The following is a 22,289-nucleotide window of genomic DNA, read 5'->3' as shown; positions in this document are numbered from 1 at the left end:
AGGGCCATGCATTTAAAAAAATTTTTTTTTATTTTTAGTCCTCACCCGAGGATATTTTTCTACTTATCTTCAGATAGAGTGGAAAGGAGATAAAGGGAGAGAGAGAAACATTGACAAGAGAGGGACACATGGACAGGTTGCCTCCCTCACGACCCGGACCAGGGCCGTGGATGAACCGCAACAGAGGTATGTGTCCTTGGCTGGAATCAAACCTGTGACATTGGTCTGAGGGCTGACGATCTACTGCCGAGACAAACCAGCAAGGGCAGGGCCAGGCATTTTTTAAAAAATATGTTTTTATGGATTTTTTTTAGAGAGAGAGTGGAACGGAGAGATAGAAATATCGATATGAGAGAGAAACATCGATTAGCTGCCTCCTGAACACCCCCTACTGGGGATCAAGTCCGAAATCTTGGCATGGGCCCTGACCGGGAATCGAACTGGGACATCTCAGTTTATGGGATGACACCCAATCCACTGTGCCACACTGATTGGGCTGCAATGCTTTTTGAAGCCTCTGATTAAAGCTAGTACATTCGTTTCTGTTCACATTCCATTAGTCTAAGCAAGCCATAAGGCCAAACCCTCAGTCATGATCCGGGGATATATGTTCTGTTTACTGGGAGAGCAGAGTTGGGAACATTAATCTGATCCTACACAGACATTTATTTTCTTTTATAGAAATGGCATCTTTTTCTTTGGCTTTGCAGCTTTGGGTGTTTACTTGTTTGTTTTTGTTGTTTTGTTTCTTTATATATCTTGGAGCTCTTGTCATGGCTGTAGATGATATATATTGACCTTATTTTTTTAAGGCTGAAATGTTGTCTGAATTAGGCAAATTACTTAACCATTCCCCTACTGATGGACATTTAAATTTAAATAGTTCCTTTTTTTTTTGCTATTAGTCTTTGCACATGCATAAATATTTTTGTAAGATTGATACTTATAAGTGGAATTTGGGGAGATGTCAAAGGGTACTTATATTTAAATTTGTTAGATACTCCTGATACTTCTGAATCAACCTCCAAAGAGGCAGAACCATTTATATTCCTAATAACAGTGTACGAGAGTGCCAGCACCCTTGACAGTACTGAATTGTATCACTCTTCTTAGTTCTTGCCAAGCTAATAGATGAATACATTTCATGGATTTATTTTGCTATTTTAAAAATTGGGAACGAGCTTGATTAATTGCTTATTGGACATTTGCAATTCTTGTTTGAAATTGTTCACATCCTTCATTTTTATTTTTAAAAAAATTAAAGTTACGTACCATAAAATTCAACTTTTAAATATATACAATTCACTGATTTTTAGTAAATTTACAGTGTGGTATAACCATCACTACAATCTAGTTTTAGGATATTTCCATCACTCCAAAAAGAAACTTCTTATCTATTTGTAATCAGTACCCACTTCCATCCCCAGGCAGCCATTATTCTACTTTTCATCCACAGATTAGCCTTTTCTGGACATTTTATATAAGTATGATTGTGATTTTCTGCACTTACCTTCTTTTGCTTTAGTGTGATGTTTTTGAGGTTCAGCGATGTTGTAGCATGTATCAAATATTTCTTCCTTTTTATGGCTGAATAATCATTGCATGGATATACTGCATTTTTTTATCCATTTATCAGTTAATGGACATTTGGATTGTTTCCAGTTTTTGACTTTTCTGTATAATGCTGCTGTAAACATTTGCATACAAGTCCTTATATGCACATGTATTCTTTTCTCTTTATTAGAAACAGGAGAATTGCTTGGTCATATGGTAAACTTATATTTAACTTAAGAACTTCCAAACCATTTTACATTCCCACCAACAATGTATGAAGGCTCTAATTTCTCCATATCCTTGCTCACACCTGTTGTCTGACTTTTTTTATTGTAGTCAATGTAGTAGTATCTCATTGTGGTTTCTTTTTTTTTTTATTATTGATTAATTTTTGTTACAGATGATTCTCCTTTTTTCCCCCACTGATTCCCCCCTCCTCTCCCTTCATTGTGGTTTCAATTTGCATTTTTCTAATGGCATTTTGGTTGAAAAGCAATTGATCCAAAGTGTAAGTGTTTATTTTTAGACTCTCAATTCTGTTCCATTGATCTGCATGGCTTTATGATGCCAGTACCACGCTGTCTTGCTTACTGTAGTTTTGTAGTAAGTTTTGAAATCGGAAGATGTAAGTTCTTAAATTTCATTCTTTCTCAACAATGTTTGGCTATTTTGGGTGCTTTGCATTTCTATGTAAATTTTAAGATCAGCTTGCCAGTCTGCAAAAACTTCTGCTGAGATTTGATAGGAATTGTGTTGAATATAGAAACTGATTTGTGGAGAATTGCTATCTTACTAATATTGAGTTTTCCAATCCATGAATATGGAATGTCTCTTCATTTATTTAGATCTTTTTACTTTTTCTTTTTTTTATCCTCACTTGAGGACATTTTTGCATTTTATCTTCAGATAGAGCAGGAGGGAGGGAGGGGGGAAGTGAGAAAGAGAAACATCGATGTGAGAGAGACACATCGACTGGCTGCCACCCACATGACCCCAAATGGGGCCTGGGACAAACTGCAACCCAGGTACATGCCCTTAGCGGGAACCAAACCTGGGGCTCTGGTCTGCCGACACTCCGCTGAGCCAGACTGACCAGGGCAATTTTTATTTAGATCTTTAATTTCTCTCAGCAATATTTTGAGGTTTTCAGTGTACAAGTCATGCTGTTATTTTGTTCATTTTACTCCTAATTTTTATTCTTTTTTATGACATTATGAGTAGGTTTGATTTCTTAATTTTATTTTTGGATTGTTCATCACTAGTATGCAGAAATACAGTTGGTCTCTGTATACTGATCTTTTTTTCTGTAACTCTGCTGAATTCATTAATTATTTTTAATCATATTTTCATAGATTTCAGCTTTTATTATTGAGTCTTAGGAGTTTTTTATATATTTGCTTAATATATTCCAAATATTCATTCCAAGCCTTCTTTTTCCTTTTTTTATTTTTTTTTAAAGTATTCTTATTTTTGTTTATCAAGTTTGACATTATTTTCTTTTATGGCTTTCTGGTGTTGAATCTTGCTTAGGAAGACTCTTCTACCCCAAAACTATAAAAATAATTTTTTAGGTATTCTAGTACATTCACAGCTTTGTTTTTTGTTTAAAACATTAATACATTTAGAACATATTTTTGTGATTGCTGTGAGGCCTTTTACTTTCTCCCTAATGGATTTAACGTTCTCCCACCACCATTTATTAAATAAACCATTTTTTTCTTGTTAATCAGAAGCCCCATCTCTGTCATATATTTATCCTCATATAAATGGGTCTTTTTTAGGCTCTCTAGACCAGGAGTTACAAACTCTATTTACTCTGCGGGCCAGATTTGGTCTGCTGCCCGTTTTTTGTTGTTGTTGTTAATCCTTGCCTGAGGATATTTTTTTATTAATTCCTAGATGGAGTAGAAGGGAGGGAGAGGGAAAGAGAAAGAAACACTAATGCGAGAGAGACACATCAGTTCGTTGCCTCCCACATGACCCCCTGACTGGGGTCAGGGATCGAACCTGCAACCCAGGTATGAGCCCTTTATTGGGAATTGAACGCACAATGCAGGCCAACGCTCTAACCATTGAGCAAAACCAGCCAGGGCACTACTGCCTGTTTTTGTTTTTGTTTTTTTTGGTACGTGCCCCTAGCCGGAACCGAACCTAGGACTCTCTGGTCCACAGGCAGACGCTCCAACTACTGAGCCAAACTGGCCAGGGTGCTACTGCCTGTTTTTGTTAATAAAGTTTTATTGGAACATAGCCATGCCCATTCATTTATATATTGTCTCTGACTGCTTTCTATTGAAAGAGCAGAATTGAATAGTTGTGACAGACTTTATGACCTGCAAAGCCTAATATTTCCTGACCCTTTACAGAAACAGTTTGTCAACTATTGTTTTAGACTCTGTTCTGTTTCATTAATATATTTACCTTTTAATTATTAATTGTTATGTTTGCTGTAGGCTTCTAGTATATGTCTTTAATCAGATTAAGGTGGTTTTCTTAAAAATCGTTTGGGAATAGATTACTATCTTTACACTTAGGCCTTTTTTTGTTTGTTTACCTCCTTTTCCTGTATGTTCCGTATATTCTTGAATCTTAGATTAAAATAATGTTAAGAAATTAAATTTTTGGTCAGTCTTTCCAATTGATTATTTAGCCCTCACAACCACAGTTATCAACATCAATTTAAATGTAATTATTTTCTTTGCACTACCATTTCTCTTATTCAGTGTATTTTTTCTTGAATTTCTTTTTATTTTTCCTGATTGACATCTAGAATCACTTTTTTCCTCAAAACAATTATATATCTAAGCTTTGAAGTATTGTATAACCTCAAATGGTTTAATTTTTCCCTCATACTTGAGTAGTAATTTGATAGGAGGTAGGTTTCTATAAACATCATTTTGTTTAAGATATCCGTGTCACAGATAAGTTTATACCAGTTTCTGGAGTGAAAAAAAGCTATGTAGAACATAACTTTTATGTCATGACATTATAGAGTGAAAATTTGAAAAGAAAGAGAACTTGCAAAGGAACATTTGTAGTAGGCCTCATTTATACATTTGTGGATATTCATAGAGTGAGGTCTTACCAATTGTCAATAGTGATTTTTCTGGTTATCTCATACCATGTAATAAACTGCTCCAAGAGTTTGTGATGCAAAATAACAACCATTTAATTATGCTTATGGATTCTGTGCATTAGGAATTCAGACAGAACATAGCAGTAATAACTAGGCCCTCAGACAGGAATGAATGAATGATCACTTGCATACATGATTCCTCAGCTAAGATGGCTGAAGGATGGACTAAACTGGGACTGTCATCCTATGTGCCTACATATGGCTTCTCTAGATGGTGGTTTTGTGATCATTGAACTTACATTGTGGTTCAGGATTCTGTAGTGAAGCTTTATTGGCCTTCTGTGACAGCCTGATAAGTCACATAGTATCATTATATGCTATTAGTCAACGCAGTCAGAAGCCTGCCCAGAAATCAAGGGAGAGGACATAGACCCTACCTCCTGGTGGGAAGGGTGTCACAGAATTTATGGCTATGTTTTGAAACCATCATGGTTGTTGTCATGGACAAGAGTGTTGGCTAAATGATGGCAGGAATTTTTTTAGATCTCTTCAGTTCTACTTATCCCCAGAAGGGTGTCTGGTACATAGTAGTGTTTGACAAATATATTGAATGAATTAGGTATGGATGCCTTCTGGACTGTATGAATTTTTCATAGTAAGCATACATTATCTTAATAGATAGAAACAAAAAAATGAAAGATATATATTATGCTGTTTTCATTTTTTTCATGATGTCCTAGATATTTAAATGACTTCTATGAGTTGGAGCTACAGCATGGTTCTGGTGTTGTGGGTTGGAGCATTCCAGTGACTAAAGGGATTGTGCCTTCTCCAAGAGAATCCCACACAGCTGTTATATATTGCAAAAAAGATTCTGGGAGTCCTAAAATGTATGTTTTTGGTGGAATGTGTGGTGCTCGCCTGGATGACCTATGGCAACTTGATTTAGGTAAGCTTAACTTGATTCAGGCCCAGGAATTGGTTATGATTTATATGGGCAAATATAAAAATTGCTTTGAAAAATATTTTTGGTTACAGTGTTTATGGAATTGCCCTTAGATTTATTTCTAGCACAGATTTATTATTAGCACAGATTTATTATTATTAGCACTATAGCCATCACCAAGGGCACCCTGGGTGTGATGTGAATGGTTGCTGATCAATCAGGTTGAACAAATGAATGTTTGATTTATGCCAGTGACTCTTTTGTATTTCCTATAAGTAGGATCACCATATATCCTGGTTTGCTTGTGATGGTCCTGGTTCATGCTTATTGTCCCATGTAATTATCAGTAGTACCCACTCTCACTCTGTAAAGTGTCCCAGTTGGGGATGATCAAATTTATATGGTTACTCTGCTACAGGAAATGTAGCATTAGTAATATTATTGCTGGTTAGTGAAAAATCCTTGGGTAACTTTTTTTTTTTTAATCTTCACCTGAGGATATGCTCTTTACTGATTTTAGAGAGAGAGGAAGGGAGAGGGAGAGGGGAAAGAAGAGAGAGAGAGAGAAATGTGAGAGAAACATTGATCAGTTGCCTTCTTGCATGTACCTCAACCAGGAATTGAACCTGTGACCCAGCCAGGGCTTGGGTAATTCTTTTTGAAAGAGATCTGCCCTGGCCGGTGTGGGTCAGTGGTAGAGTGTTGGCTTGTGGACCAAGGAGTCATGGGTTTGATTCCTGGTCAAGGGCACATACCTAGTTTGAAGGTTTGATCTCCAGCCCTGGTTGGGGTACGTGCGTGAAGCAACCAATCGATGTGTCTCTCTCACATTGATGTTTCTCTTTCTCTCTGTCTCGCATTCTCCCTCCCTCCCTTCCTCTCTCTCTAAAAAAAATCAATGGAAAAAATATCCATGGGTGAGGATTAAAAAATTTTAATAACAAATAAATAAAAGAGATCCTAGGAATGAATAATTGGAGAGTAAGTGTGCCTCTCACTTTTGACTATCTTCTACTTAGTGTACTCTTAAAATGTTAAAATTCTTAATCTGGTCTCAATTAAAAATTGATGGCACTCTAGATAATACCTCTCTATTACAGAAATACTAACATTTAAGTGTAATTAGATTTCTGTGACTGGCGATTTATGTCAATTGGAAATATTTATTTTTAAGATGAAATTCAAGTAACAGTTTTAAAACATTTTAGCTTTATTTTAGTAAGTCCTTTTTGGTTTTAATTTTTTTTTTTAATCCTCATGCAAGGACATTTTTCCATTTATTTTTAGATAGAGTGGGAGGGAGGGAGGGAGAGAGAGAGAGAGAAACATCTACGAGAGAAAGAGACACACATTGACTGGTTGCCTCCTGCATGACCCTGACCAGGGCCAGGGACCAGGGCTGGGACCAGGGCTGGGGACCAAACCAAAACTGAGGTACATGCCCTTGATGGAATCGAACCCGCGATTCTTTGGTCTCTAGGCCGACACTCTAACCACTGAACCAAACTGGCCAGGGCGGTTTTAATTTTTAAAATTCTAAAAGTTGAGGTAGTTTGCTGTTATTAGATCAAATTGCTAATATACTTGTTTTTACTTTTTAGAAACTATGACATGGTCAAAACCAGAAACTAAAGGGACAGTGCCACTTCCACGAAGCCTTCACACAGCCAGTGTTATAGGAAACAAGTATGGTAGTTTTTGTTTTTATTTTATTTTAAAACAATCTGAGAAAGATACACATAAAGAAGAGTGATGTTACTAGTTTCTTAGAAATATATTACTGAATTTAATAATGTGCTTACTGAAGCTAAAAAAAATTCCTCCAGAAGTTTAAATGCTTAATGTGCCATTTTCTTATCATGCTTCCTCTTATATTTCTTTACATTCCTTACAATGCCTTGCACAGAGTAGGTATTACATGAGTGTAATACAGAGTGTTGTCAGCTACAGGTTTGACACATCTCATTTTTCTTTTTATTTATTTTTGGTAGTATTTGATTTGTTCTCAGTATGTACACTCAGTGGTTATACTTTTGATAGAGTTATGATTAGACTACAGACTCTGTAACCACATTGCTTGAATTCAAGTCTCAGCTTTGCTGTTTGTCCTTATATGACCTGGGGCAAGGAAACTTAACCTGTCTGTACCTCAATTTCCTGAAATATAAAATGCCGATAATAATAACATCTATTTCACATTGCTTCTCAGCCTTTTGGCTAAGGTCAAGTGTAGTATCTGTTCTTATCAGCTTAAGATCTTGATATTAAATGGATTTTTGGAGCAGGGAAAGGGAATAGGAGCTCACTCCATCCACTCCACACATTGACCTAGTGTTGCAGTACCCCTGGGAACGGTGCATAGAAAATAAATAAATAAATAAAAATAAAATAAAATCTACTTCACAAAGTTGTCAGGAGGATTAAATGGATTAATACATATAAAATGCTTCAAAGAGTGCCTGGTACATAGAGAGCACTCTTTAACGGTTAGCTGTTACTGTCATCAATCAGTAAGTGCCCTTATTTGTGCAATGCTGGGCCAGAATTAGGAGTATTTTTAAAAATAGAATTTAATTAAGTATTTACTTATATAGGGACTTTACCCTGAAAGTAATGTTTTAGGAAACTAGTATTAACTTGGAACCTCATTAGTTTTTTATTTTTATTAAATTTATTGGAGTGACTTGGTTAATAAAATTATATAGGTTTCAAGTACATAATACTTTAATACATTATCTGTATTTTGCATTGTGTATTCACCACCCAAAGTCAAGTCTCCTTCTCTCACCATATTTATTATTTCTTTCTTTTTTTTTTTTTTTTGTACAGACAGAGTGGGAGGGAGAGAGAGGAAGGGAGAGAGAGAGAGAGAAACATCGACGTGAAGGGACACATTGAGTGGCCGCCACCCACACGACCAACCAGGGCCGGGGACAAACTGCAACCGAAGTACGTGCCCTTAGCGGGAACTGAACCCGGGTCTCTCCGGACCACAGGCCGATGCTTTTATCCGCTGAGCCAAACTGGCCAGGGCTATTATTTCTTTTTTAAAACTAGACAAACAAAATATAATGTTTAGGAAACAACTAGTTGTAATTTAGAATCTTGTTCTTTTAATTTTTAAAAATTTTTATTGATTGATTTGAGAGAGAGAGAGAGAGAACCATAGACTTGTTGTTACACTTATTTATGCATTCATTGGTTGATGCTTGTGTGTGCCGTGACTAGGGATTGTGCCTGCAACCCTGGTGCATCCAGATAATGCTCGTACCAACTGAGCTGCCTGACCGGGGCTCATCAGTTCCTTCTAAAAAACAGACATAAACAAAATAGACATTTTTTTTAAAACAGCAGGACCCTTTTATAAAATGCAGCTTTTCAATGGAACGCTAATTTATGAGATTAAAAATAGAGCTTCTCTGGTTGGCTTGAGGTCACATGGACGCTAAGCTCTATCGGATGAGCCTTTCTCCTTCAGTACTCATTAGGCATGTCTCAAGAACCACTAGGGCCCTGAGGAACATAGTTTTAAGTTTTTTATTTGAGTGGTATCATTGACCAGAATTATATGAAACTTACTCTTTAGTTACTATATGTATACAATTCTAAATTTGACTTTGAATGTCATGGGTCATTTGAGTATCTTTCTGACTGTGATACCCTTAATATATTACATGCCATATTGATTTTCAAATGTATAATAATTGAAATATTCCCAACTTTAAATAACTTGCCAGAGAGAAATAATTTTGATTCTTTATTGCTTCATAAAATTGTAAACTCTTGAAAAAAGACCACTTTATTCAATATCTTATTTCCATTATCTTGACATTGACAAGTAAGTGAATAGTTCTATTGCTTGGTGTCAATAAATAAGACATTTAAGTCCATTAGCATTTTAAATCTAAAAAAATAAAAGCTTTAGGAAAAAACTCAGCTGCTTTATATTCTGTTTGTTTATTTGTTTTTTAGGATGTACATTTTTGGAGGATGGGTTCCACATAAGGGGGAAAATATTGAAGCTTCACCTCATGATTGTGAATGGAAATGTACCAGTTCATTTTCTTACCTAAATCTGGGTAAGTCTTTTAAGAGTTACTTATTGAAATAAAATTTATTAACAAAAGAATTGTTGTTTTGTTTAAGAATAACAGATTAGTCATGGATATTTCTATCTTTTTAGATACAGCAGAGTGGACCACCCTAGTATCCGATTCTCAGGAAGATAAAAAAAATTCAAGACCAAGACCAAGAGCTGGGCATTGTGCTGTTGCAATTGGCACCCGATTGTACTTTTGGAGTGGAAGAGATGGCTACAGGAAAGCACTGAACAGTCAAGTTTGCTGCAAGGATCTTTGGTATCTTGATACTGGTAGGTAAGAGTATTTAACAGAGTATTTTTCCTTTAGGTAAATATTAGAATAATGTCTGTGTTTTGAGACTTACTATAAATGCCACTGCTTGTCTTTGCTATAATTAAAAATACATGCAAGATGGGTGTAAAAATACATGCAAGATGTGCAAGATGGAGGGAGGCAAAAAAGGGGGGAAATGGGGGGCATCTGTAATACTGTCAACAATAAAAAAAAAAAAAAAAATGAAACAGCCCTGGCCACTGTGTCTCAGTTGCAGCACCATTCCATATACTGAAAGGTTGTGGGTTCAATTCCTGGTCAGGGCACATACTTAGGTTGTGGGTTTGATTCCTGATCTCTCACATCGATGTTTCTCTCTTCTCCTTCTCTGTCCCTTTCTCTAAAATCAGTAAGCATATCCTCAGGTGAGAATTTTAAAAAATGCATGGAAGAAATAATATATGTGGCCCTGGCCGGTTTAGCTCAGCAGTTAGAGCATCAGCCTGCGGTCCAGAGAGACCCGGGTTTGGTTCCCGCTAAGGGCACATACCTCGATTGCAGTTTGTCCCCAGCCCTGGTTGGGTTGTGCGGGTCGCAACCACTTGATGTGTCCCTTTCACGTCGATGTTTCTCTCTTTCCTCCTTCCACTCTATCTGAACAAAAAAATTGGAAAAATGTCCTTGGGTGAGGGTAAAAAAAAAAAAATATATATATATATATATGTAGATACTTCCCACTCCAGAAGAGTTTCTTAATTTCCCTCTCCTTGAGGGTAGACTGGATTTAGTGACTCCTTTCCAAAGACTAGAGTATGGAAAGGGAAAAATAGAAGCTTTAGAGTGGAGAAACCTGGCAAACAGCACTTTAATCGAGTAATCAGGGTTAATATTATTAGTGATAAGTCATGTTGATGTCATTGCCCCTCCTTCCTACGCCATGTGATCAGGAGAAACTTCACCTTTGTGATATGCTTCCCAAAAATCCATTACCCCACTCTAACTATAAGAACTTATCAGACAAACCCAAATTAAGGGACATTATAGACATTCTACAGACTGTGTGAACAGCACTATTCAAATTTTCAAAGTGTTGAAAACATGGAAAGACTGAGAAATAGCCATATATTGGAGGAGACGAAGGAGACGTGAAGACTAAAAGCAAGATGGTACTGTATATTGGATCCTGGAACAAAAGAGACATTAATTGAAAAACTGGTAAAATCTGAATAGTCTGTAGTTTAGTTAATAGTATTACTCCAATGTTAATTTCTTTTTTTAAAAAAAAAAAATGTTTTTATTGATTTTTTAGAGAGAGAGGAAGGGAGAGAGAGAGAGAGAGAGACATTAATGTGAGAGAGATACATTGATCGGCTGCCTCCTGCACACCCCCTACTGGGTATTGAGCCTGCAGCCTGGGCATATGCCCTGACTGGGAATCAAACCAGGACCTCTCAATCCATGGGATGACACTCAGTCCACTGAGCCGCACTGGCTAGGCAATTGATTTTTGAGAGAGAGAAAGAGAAACAAACATTGACTTGTTCCACTTAGCATTCATTGGTTAATTCTTGTATGTGCCCTGATCAGGGATCGATGCCACAACTTTGGTGTATCGCAGTGATGCTCTGACCAACTGAACTACCTGGCCAGGGCCTCCAATGTTAATTTCTTAGTTTTAACAAATGTGTTATCATTAGGGGGAAACAGTAAAGGGTATATGGGAATCCTCTGCAGTTTTCCTATAAATCTAAAATTATTCCAAGATAAAAAGAATTTTTTTAATCCTCACCTGAAGATATTTTTCTATTTATCGTCAGATAGAGTGGGAGGGAGGGGGAGAGAGAGAAACATCAATGTGAAAGGGACACATCGACTGGTTGCCTCCCACACAACCCCGACCAGGGCCGGGGAGAAGCTGCAACCAAGGTACGTGCCCTTGACTGGAATCGAACCCGAGATACTTGGTCCATGGCTGACACTCTAACTGCTGAGCCAAACCAGCCAGGGCCAAAATAAAAAGATTTTTAAGAAAAGTATTATAACACCAAAAATTTTTAAATGCGGAACTCGCATCTGTTCTTTTACTAAACATTTATTGATTGACAGCTATGTATGAGGAATTGTTCCAAATGCTGAAACTATAGCAGTGATCCAGACTGTTAATGTCCCAGCTTTCAGAGAACTTCTATTCTAAGAGAGTATGAGAGCAGGGAGATGATGGACAATAGTCAAACAAAGTAACAAAATGAGTTCAGTTTCTGGTCAGCATGTGGAGACAGTAAGAACAATGAGATAGTGAGGGGTCTAGTTAGAAAAGGATGAGATGGCATTTGGGATATAATCCAAATGGTGAGAAGATGCTATTGATATAAAAAACTGGAGGAAAACTACCAGAGGAGTGAGTGAACAGCAAGTGCAAAGGCCCGGAGACAGAAATACTTGGCATGTTTGGGAACAGATTTGAGCTGAGGAAAAGTGGAAAATGCAGGAATGGAGGTTAGAGACATAACTTTTGGACATCATGAAGGCCTCCAACGTCGTAGTAGAGTTTTAATTGTTTTTAAAGTACAACGGTAAGTTGCTTACTAGTTTGAAGGAGAGGCATGCCATGATCTGTTGAATATTTTGGAATGGTCACTTATGTGGAAAGTAAATTATAGGGGTCAAAAGTGCACACATGGGAAACAAGTTAGGCCTTTGCAGTAGTCAAGGAAGTCATAGACGACAGTGGTGACAGTGGAAATGAGGAGAAATGGATAAATTCAGAATATATTTTGGAGTTCTGGTTGACAAAACTGAGTGATGAATTGGCTATGGCAAGTGACAGAGAAGAGTGGATTTCCATTTACTGAGATGGGGAAGACTGATGAGAAAACAAGCTTTTGGGGGAAAATTGAGTTCCTTTTAAATCATGCTAAGACCATGAAATAACAAGATCAAGTAGGCAGGTTAGTGAATAAAGAAGTCTGGAGGCCAATAGAAAAATCAGACCTGGAGGTGTAATATGTGTTGTAACATGAGAAAAGCAGATGATAAAACATACCTGTGATACCTATAGACAGAAAAATTTTGAAGGCTACACTGTGTACCAAAGTATTATCTAAGAGGTAAGATCAGACATTTTCTTAAAAGTTTTTCTTATCTACATTTTCTACAATAGTATAAATTACTTTGGTAATGTAAAAAAAAATTTATTTTAAAATTAAGATAATTGACTGCCCTGGCCGGTTTGGCTCAGCGGTTAGAATGTCGGTCTGCGGTCCAGAGGGACGCAGGTTTGGTTCCTGCTAAGGGCACGTATCTCGGTTGCAGTTTGTCCCCGGCCTTGGTTGGGTCGTGCGGGTGGCAGCCACTCGATGTGTCCCTTTCACATCGATGTTTCTCTCTCTCTCCTTCCTACTCTATGTGAACAAAAAATGAAAAAATGTCCTCGGGTGAGGATAAAAAAAAAAAAAAAGATAATTGAAAAAATAATGAATGGAACAAAGTTATACCATGAAAGAAGCATATATTAGCATGTGGGAGAAACATATAGAAAATCCAACATACTGATCATCTTTGAAATCAGGAATTATTAACTGAAGTCCAAGGATAAGCTTCAGTCTCTGAGATTGGAAGAAAAATGAGCACATATTAATTTTTCTAGCAAATACGTCACTTGAAGCAGATTCTCTAAAGGATCTGTGACTTTTCTTAAAATTTATTTTTATTTACTTACTGATTTTTGAGAGAGAGAGGAAGTAGGGGGGAGAGAAAGAGAGAAACATAGACTTCTTGTTCCAGTTATTTATGCATCGTTGGTTGATTCTTGTAAGTGCCCTGACTGGGTATTGAACCTGCAACCTCAGCACATTGGGATGATGCTCTAACCAACTGAACTACCCAGCCAGGGCCTGGATCTGTGACTTTTAAAAGGATCATTGGCTTTAAATGGCCAATTTTACCATAAATCTTTCCATAAAAGGTTTTAGACATTTGCTTTTCCTTTTAATAAGTTAGCATCAATTTTGTGGGTAGGGAATGAGGGCTCTTCATCTTACCTTTTTTCACTTTTAAACTTTGTGCATTTGTTAATATTTAAAAGAGTAATATAATTCTGTAAGGCTTTTTATGAATAGTGGTCTTTTGCTTCCACTCTCCTCCCATTTCCTTGCTTTACAAGCATCTGTTTTTAACTCTGTTAAACAATTCTTTTAACATATTTCAATTCCAGCCCTGGCCGGTTTGGCTCAGCGGTTAGAGCGTCGGCCTGCGGTCCTGAGAGACCCGGGTTCGGTTCCCGCTAAGGGCACGTACCTCAGTTGCAGTTGGTCCCCAGCCCTGGTCGGTTGTGTGGGTGGCGACCACTCGATGTGTCCCTTTCTCGTCGATGTTTCTCTCTCTCTCTCTGTTCCTCTCTCTCCCCCCGACTCTACCTGAACAAAAAATAGAAAAATGTCCTCGGGTGAGGATAAAAAATAAATAAATAAATAAAAAAACATATTTCAATTCCATATCTATATATGACATGAATATATTGTTACTTTAATTTTTTTCAGTTTAAGCATAATATGCTCACTTTCTACTATGGAAGTTAAGGCTTTATTTTTTCCCACCATTCCCTACTTCCTATTCTCTCAATATAAGTATACCATAATTTTGTTAGATGAATATTCAGTGTTTACATCATAACTATATAAACACTGTTCACAGGTGAGCCATATAGAATATTATGAATACCTTCCTTTATACCATTTTATTCATTCTATGTTTTACCTTTTTTTTTTAATCCTCATCTAAGGACATTTTTTTGCATTTTCTTCAGATAGAACAGGAGGGACAGAGAGAGAGAGAGAGAAACATCAATGTGAGAGAGGCACATAGAGTGGTTGCCACCCACATGACCCCAACCGGGGCCGGGGACAAACTGCAACCAAGGTACGTACCTTAGCAGAACCGAACCTGGGCCTCTCTGGTCCGCGGGCCGATACTCTAACCACTGACCCAAACTGTCCAGGGCCTTATACCATTTTAATTTGCCATCATTAGTAATTGTCACTTGTGTTTGCTTTAGATTTGTATGTATTTACTTCTAATTCAGTCCATACTCTGTTATTTGCTTAAATTTTCTTTCATCTCATGGTTAGATGCATCAGATGTTCTATCAAATTTCATCATCTTGAAGAGATTACTTCTGCTCCAATCTGGGATGATTGCCCTCCACAAATTGAGCTCAGCTATCATCTTGGAGTCTCCCTTCATCATCTTCCTGGGATATGTTTTGCCTCTCACTTGTTCTGGATTCCCTGTTTCTTGGATCCCATATTTTTCCCTATCTTAGTTTACTTCCTCATTTTTTATGGAACACATCCCAGGAAAAGGGTGCATAGGTGACAAATGTATTTTGAGGTCTTGTATTGTTTGAAAATATATTTAGTCTTCCTTCCCACTTAAGTGGCGGTTTGCATGGAAATAGAATTCTACATTAGAAATCATTACCTTTAAGAATCACCCCCCTTACCTTTAAGAATTTTGAAAATATTGTTATATTGTATTCAACCTTCTATTGTTTTTCTTGAGAAATCCAAACCACTTCTGATTTTTATTCCTTTTATTTTTTTTATTTTTTTATTTTTTTTTATCCTCACCTGAGGATATTTTTCCACTTTTTGTACAGATAGAGTGGGAGGGAGAGAGAGGAAGGGAGAGAGAGAGAGAAACATCGACGTGAAAGGGACACATCGAGTGGCTGCCACCCGCACGACCAACCAGGGCCGGGGACAAACTGCAACCGAAGTACATGCCCTTAGCGGGAACCGAACCCGGGTCTCTCCGGACCGCAGGCCGACGCTTTAACCGCTGAGCCAAACTGGCCAGGGCATGATTTTTATTCCTTTTAAATGTGACCTTTCCCCTTACTCCTGATAACTTTTAGGATTTTTTTCTTTGTCCCCCCTTGTTCTTAATTTTCGTGATAATTCCTCTGTTGTATGTCTATTTTTAACCCATTGTGTTGAGTACTCAGTCTGGAATTTCATGGTCTTTAGTTCTGGGAATTTTGTTGACCTGTTTCATTGATTTGCACCTACTGTTTTCTCTATTCTCTCTTTATATAACTTTCATTATGTGGGTGATGTACCTCCTGGACTTGTCTTATTGTTTGCTTTGTTCAGGTGTGGGTTGCTTTACTTCAAGTAACATAAATAAACTGGATTGTGAATAAGATCATGGAAAATTTACATGGGAATAGTTAAAGGATCTAGGTTTAATTATCCTCTAAAACAGGCCCATCAAATTATTTCTGTAGTAAATATTTTAGGCTTTGCAGGCCATTTAGCCTCTGCTATGACTGCTCAACTTTGCTGTTATACCATGAAAGCAGTCATAGACATTGCATAAACAAAGGAGCATACCTTTGTTTCAATACAACTTTATTTAGAAAACATGCACATGAGCCATAGTTTGCTAACCCCTACTCTAAAACATAGAAAGGACTAGATATTAGATGTGTTCAATAAGGATTGATGTGTTCAATAGAAGAATAATTTTCTTATATAACTTTAAAGGTGTGATGGTACTGTCTCTGGAATTTTGAGTTCTGTGATTTGGTAGATAAACTAAAAGAGAAAAAGGATGTCATAGAAATAATCTCAGGTCCTTTTTTCCTGTTCTGAGAGTCTATACTTGTTTTGTTTGGAAATGTTGGTAATATTTTATACCAAAGTAATTACCTGTTTTGGATAATACAAGTTTTGATAAGAGGATATTAACTTCAAAGAGGTTGTGTTTTTCCAAAATATCATATCCAAATCACCTAGCATTAACAGTATTTCTAACATGTATTATGTATACTGTTGGCTAAAAATTGGCTCGTAAAATTAAAAACTTAGGGAAGGTAAAATTAGATAGCTGTAACTATATAATACTTGATTTTTCCCTCACTTCTAGGCTTAAACATTTTTTTCTGACTCTGGTGACTCAAATAGCTTGGAACTACATTTTTTATAGATTTATTTATATAAGGAATTAAGTACATAAATAGAATCGGAACTCTAAACTATTTTCATTTGACCTACCAAAGCTATGTTTATCTGAGTAAATTTACTCCCTGTTGGTAAACAGATGAAATATTCATTGCTGACATTTTCAGAGTTCCAGGTCCACACAAACTTTACTGGCAAACTACTGATATATTTGAAGCTCATAATATCAATATCAATATTGTTCTTTAGAGAAACCACCAGCACCTTCACAAGTACAACTGATCAAAGCCACTACCAACTCTTTTCATGTCAAATGGGATGAAGTGCCTACAGTTGAGGGCTATCTTTTGCAGTTGAATACCGACTTGCCGTACCAAGCTGCATCATCAGATTCCTCAGCAGCCCCAAATATGCAAGGTAACATAATTTTCACATCTAAAACATGCATGTGCGTGTGTGTATACACACACACTACAGAAAAGCTTGTGAATAGGCCTGCTTTAAGAAATTTCATGTGATGTTTCCTGCCTAGTAAATCAAATATGTTGTGGTTCAACTCTGAAACTTGACTATTTTACAATTATGATGTAGCAGAACTCATAGATATGAAGAGTAAACTGTTTCTTCTATAGTTCATTTTGATGGACTTAATTAGCTTTCATAAATATTTTGGCTTTTTTCCAGAAATGTTTTTTTACTTACGAGCACTTGGAAAGTAAAAACAAATTTAATTTTACATGTTCTTCCAGAAAGGATTTCGGTCAGTTATTAAGAAAACAGATGAAATTTGATAAATATACTACTTTTTAATCTTTAACATGTAACTTAAATTTTTTTTATTATAGTATATTTTATTGAAACTAATTTAGAGCATATCAGTCTGAACTCTCTTATTCTTACAGGAGTCAGGATGGACCCTCACAGACAAGACAGTAATAGCATCATTCCTAACAGTGTAAGTTAAAAAAGAATTAGGATGGTAAATGAATGTTTATGGTTATAGCCCCATTTTTGTTAATATTGTTATAATTAACATATTACCTTAGGACAAGAGTTTTCAGTCCTGGCTGCACATCAGAATCACCTCTGTGATTAAAACTCACACACAGATTCCCAAGCCTTTCCCCAGATCTAGTAGTAGCAGAATCTTTAGGATGATGCCCAGGTAGCTCTGTTTTTAAAGAAAGCTTCATAGATCATTGTGACAGTAGCCTGACATTAAAGTCTGGCCAGGAGATTAAAGTCTAGCCTCATTACTCATCATAGTGTCAGAGGCTAATCCATTGTTTATAGGTACAGTATCTTGACATCTATATTTTGACATGTCTAAATATCTTACACATTTTAAATTTCTAAAGGTGTACTTTCAAAATATATATGAAATGTATTTCTTGACTATGTATTTTGTTTACCAAAGAATATGAGCTGCTAGGTTGAGCACCTGTGTTTGTGAGGTTATTTCTTATTTATGAAGTACTTCACAGGTATTTGTGGAGACTAATGAATAAGCTTACTAGGATTTACACTGTTTTTATCTGGCGAACTGTAGTTTACATTTACGTTAGATTCTTTTCAAGGGAAATGTTGTAGGTATAGACTCACATGTTCTGAACATGGCAGAGGACCCGTAATAAGCAAAAAAGGCTTATTACGTCAAGAAGGGTATATAACAAGTAAAGCCCATGCAGTTATTTTTGAGTAGTTCATATTCATTAGACCACACACACACACACACAGAGTAGTCCCCCATTATCTGGGTGTGGGGGTACATTTCAAGACTGCCAGTGGAGGCCTGACACTGTGGATAGTACCAAATGCTATATATTCTGTTTTTTCCTAACCATACGTACTTATGATACCATTAGTTTACAAATTAGGCATAATAAGAGATGAACAACAATAGTTAATAATAAAATAGAATTGTAACCATAATGAAGGTTATGTGAATGTGATCACTTGATTCAGGGATCCCTTGCTGAAGTCTTCCTATAGACTCAGTGCTTTCTGGTACAACATGTAGCTGTCAGTTGGAACACATTTTCTGTTCATGTCTTCTACCCACAAATTTAAAGTCTTTTCCATCTTAATTAAGCACATATCACACGGGCTGTAATTTTTTCAGTTTTAGGTGTGGCAGCAAAACTAGCATGAATTTCTTTGACCTTCATAATTTCACAGATAGAAGATTTTTTTCTTACCATTGATCTTTAGCAATCTCAGCATATGATTTTTAAAAATTCCCTTGTTGCCCTGGCCGGATTGGCTCAACGGTTAGAGCGTCGACCTGCGATCCCGAGAGGCCTGGGTTCGGTTCCCACTAAGGGCGCGTACCTCGGTTGCAGTTTGTCCCCGGCCCTGGTTGGTCGTGCGGGTGGCAGCCACTCGATGTGTCCCTTTCACGTCGATGTTTCTCTCTCTCTGTTCTTTTCTCTCTGTTCCTCTCTCTCCCTCCCACTCTACCTGAACAACAAGAAAAAAAATTCCCTTGTTGAGAAATTTCATCTTTTCACTTAAAGGGAACACTCACTTTATAGCTTCTCTTCAGCATACCCAAATTGTCATCATCACAACTCTTGCACTCTGGGGCCATTGTTAAGTAAAATAAGGGTTATTTGAAGAGAAGCACAATAGTCCATCTGATAACCAAGCCAGCTACTAAGTGACTAAGGGGTAGTAGTGTATACAGCATGCATACACTGGATGGAGAGTTGATTCTCATCCAGACAGGATAGAGTGGGACAGCAGGAGATTCCTTCATTCTAGTCAGAACAGCATGCAGTGTAGAAATATGAATTATTTATTCTTTATTTCTGGAATTTTCCATTTAATATTTTTGGCCCATAATTGACTGCAGGTTACTGAAACCTAGAAAATGAAACTGTGGCTAAGGGGATGCTATACACACACATGTTATATGTTATGTTGATTGTGTATTTTATATATATATTCTTACAAATTTAGATAGTACTACAAGGTTTATAATGAAATAACAGTAGTTTCCAACTCTGTTTCTCCCTGCTCTTGATTACACTTCTCTAGAAATAACTTTCAACTTTTTTAGCTTTCTTCTGATACCCACTTTTATGCTTTTAAATAAAATCCTTATACTGACACTTAACTTTCTAGTTTTAGATTCATTGTTTTCAGTAACAGATGATGAAAATTTGATGATCTCTTAACATGCTGCCATTTTCTCCCCTTTCCCTTTCCACATTTAAAAATATTTTTAGATGAATTATTGTTTGATGTTTACATTATAATGATGAAATATTCACAGCTGAGCCATGTACTATGCTAAGAATTTTATTCCTTACATAACTTCTTGTTTTTTCCTGGCATTGTTACCTGCCTCACTTTTTCATTTGCTTAGTTTTTTTTCTTGCCTGTCATTAAGTCATACTCATATTCTCCACCAAATTGTAAAACTCCTCTGAAAATATCCAACATATAAAATAGTTTTTTCCCCCTTGGACCCATTCCTCCTGAGCCCTCTGTCTTGATCCTCCAATCTTACTGGTTCTTCTCTAGTCCTGTTACATAGCCGTCGTCTTAGAACTTTCATTTTTCTCATATTAGGAATTTCTCTTATCCTTTTCTGTGTTAGAGCCCATGCTTCTTGATCTCATTTTTTCTTTCTTGGTATTTCCCCTTGTTTTGTTGTAATATTCACTCTAGTAGTTTCCTGAGAAAGGGTTTATGAAAGGTAAACATTTTGAGAACTTATATATTTGAAAATGCTTTTGTCTGTTCACATCTGATTGGTAGTTTGGCTGGGTTGTAAAATTCTATCTTAGAAACTTTTTCCTGAGAAATTTAAAGGCAATTTCCTACTGCCTTTTAGCATCCACTATTGCTGTTGAGAAGTGTGATACCACTTGGATTCCTGATCATTTATATGTGACCTAATTTTTTTTCGTTTTTAAACAATTTTATTGACTTTAGAGAAAGAGGGGAAAGGAGGGAGACAGAGACAGAGATATTGATTTGTTGTTCCACTTATTTGTGCATTCATTAGTTGTTTCTTGTATATGCCCTGATTGGAAATTGAATCCATAATCTTAGCATATGGAGACAGCACTCTTACCAACAGCTATCTGGCCAGGGTCTGATTTTTTCTTTTTATCCCCAGTATTCTGAAATTTCAACAGTGATGGCCTATGTCTTCATTCATTGTGCTGTGCACTCAGCAGATCCCATCATTCTGGAAACTCATGACTTTTATTACTGATAACTTTCTTCCCTCCATTTTCTATCTCTTATTTTTAAACTCCTGTTAATCATTGAATGATGGTCCTCTTGAACTAGTCCTCTGATTTTACATTTTATTTCCTTTTTTTTTTTTATCTTTCTGTATGTTCTACTTTCTGAAAAAAAATTTTTACTTATGTTATAAATCCAATTTTCAAATATATCTTAATTTCTAAAAGCTTGATGTTACTCTTTTTTTATAGCATCTATTCTTTATAAATGTAATATCGTCCCTTATCTTTTTAAGAATTATACTTTAAAACTTTTTTTGGAGTTACATTCTGCTATCAGCAATATTTGTTTTTGTTCATGCTTCTTTTTTTTAAAAAAAAACAAAATGTTTTTATTGGTTTTAGAGAGAGAGAGAGGCATCAATGTGAAAGTGAAACATCAATTGGCTGCCTCCTGCACACCCCCTAACAGGGATTGAGCTGCAATCCAGGCATGTGCCCTGACCAGGAACTGAACTGGTAACATTCTGGTGCATGGGACAGTGTTCAACCAACTGAGCCACATGGCCCAGGGTTGAAGCTTCTTTTCTTAAAAAATTTATTTTGGGCCCTGGCCGGTTTGGCTCAGTGGTTGGAGCATTGGCCTGCGGTACAGAGAGACCCGGGTTCGGTTCCCGCTAAGAGCACGTACCTAGGTTGCAGTTTGTCCCCGGCCCTGGTTGGTCGTGTGGGTGGCAGCCACTCGATGTGTCCCTTCCCATCGATGTTTCTCTCTCTCTCTCTTCCTCTCTCTCCCTCCTGCTCTATCTGAACAAAAAATGGAAAAATGTTCTCAGGTGAGGATAAAAAAAAAAAAAAATTTATTTTGGTCTTAGACTTTCATGTTAGGCTGTCCTCAAATGTCTGGTGACACCTGGCTGTCCTTTCATGTTTAAAGTGAGGCATTAAAAGGAACTTGGAAGATGTCCTAGTCCATTTGAGCTGCTATAACAAATTCCCATATAAGTGTGGCTTATAAACAGAAATTTATTTGGTGTCTCTGTTCAGCATGCAGACTTTCACTTAGTCCTCATTTTCAGCGTGTGTGCCTTTCCTCCATCTTCACCTGAGAGACACTAAACCAGTCCACAGCCTCACATTTCAATCTTTCTACCTGTTCCTCAGCTTTAGTTAGAATCGGGGAGAGAAATGTGTCTG

The 22,289-nt window shown here is 36.8% G+C and overlaps 1 protein-coding gene and 1 pseudogene across 2 annotated transcripts in view; both read left to right on the top strand.

Moving 5' to 3' along the window:
* HCFC2 (host cell factor C2) overlaps positions 1 to 22,289 on the top strand; it is a 45,991-nt gene that overhangs the window by 4,355 nt on the left and 19,347 nt on the right. For both annotated transcript variants that reach the window (XM_036251470.1, XM_036251469.1), the window contains exons 4-9: positions 5,371 to 5,579; positions 7,178 to 7,262; positions 9,549 to 9,655; positions 9,760 to 9,948; positions 17,143 to 17,310; positions 17,796 to 17,848. In XM_036251470.1, coding sequence (XP_036107363.1) covers positions 5,371 to 5,579; positions 7,178 to 7,262; positions 9,549 to 9,655; positions 9,760 to 9,948; positions 17,143 to 17,310; positions 17,796 to 17,848 — 811 coding nt within the window. The remainder of the gene's footprint in view (positions 1 to 5,370; positions 5,580 to 7,177; positions 7,263 to 9,548; positions 9,656 to 9,759; positions 9,949 to 17,142; positions 17,311 to 17,795; positions 17,849 to 22,289) is intronic.
* On the top strand, positions 7,774 to 7,941 carry LOC118624917 (annotated as a pseudogene).

Source organism: Molossus molossus, unplaced genomic scaffold (assembly GCF_014108415.1).
Source record: "Molossus molossus isolate mMolMol1 unplaced genomic scaffold, mMolMol1.p scaffold_m16_p_10, whole genome shotgun sequence".
NCBI classification, from domain to species: Eukaryota; Metazoa; Chordata; class Mammalia; order Chiroptera; family Molossidae; genus Molossus; species Molossus molossus.
This window is presented reverse-complemented; position numbering and strand designations above follow the sequence as displayed.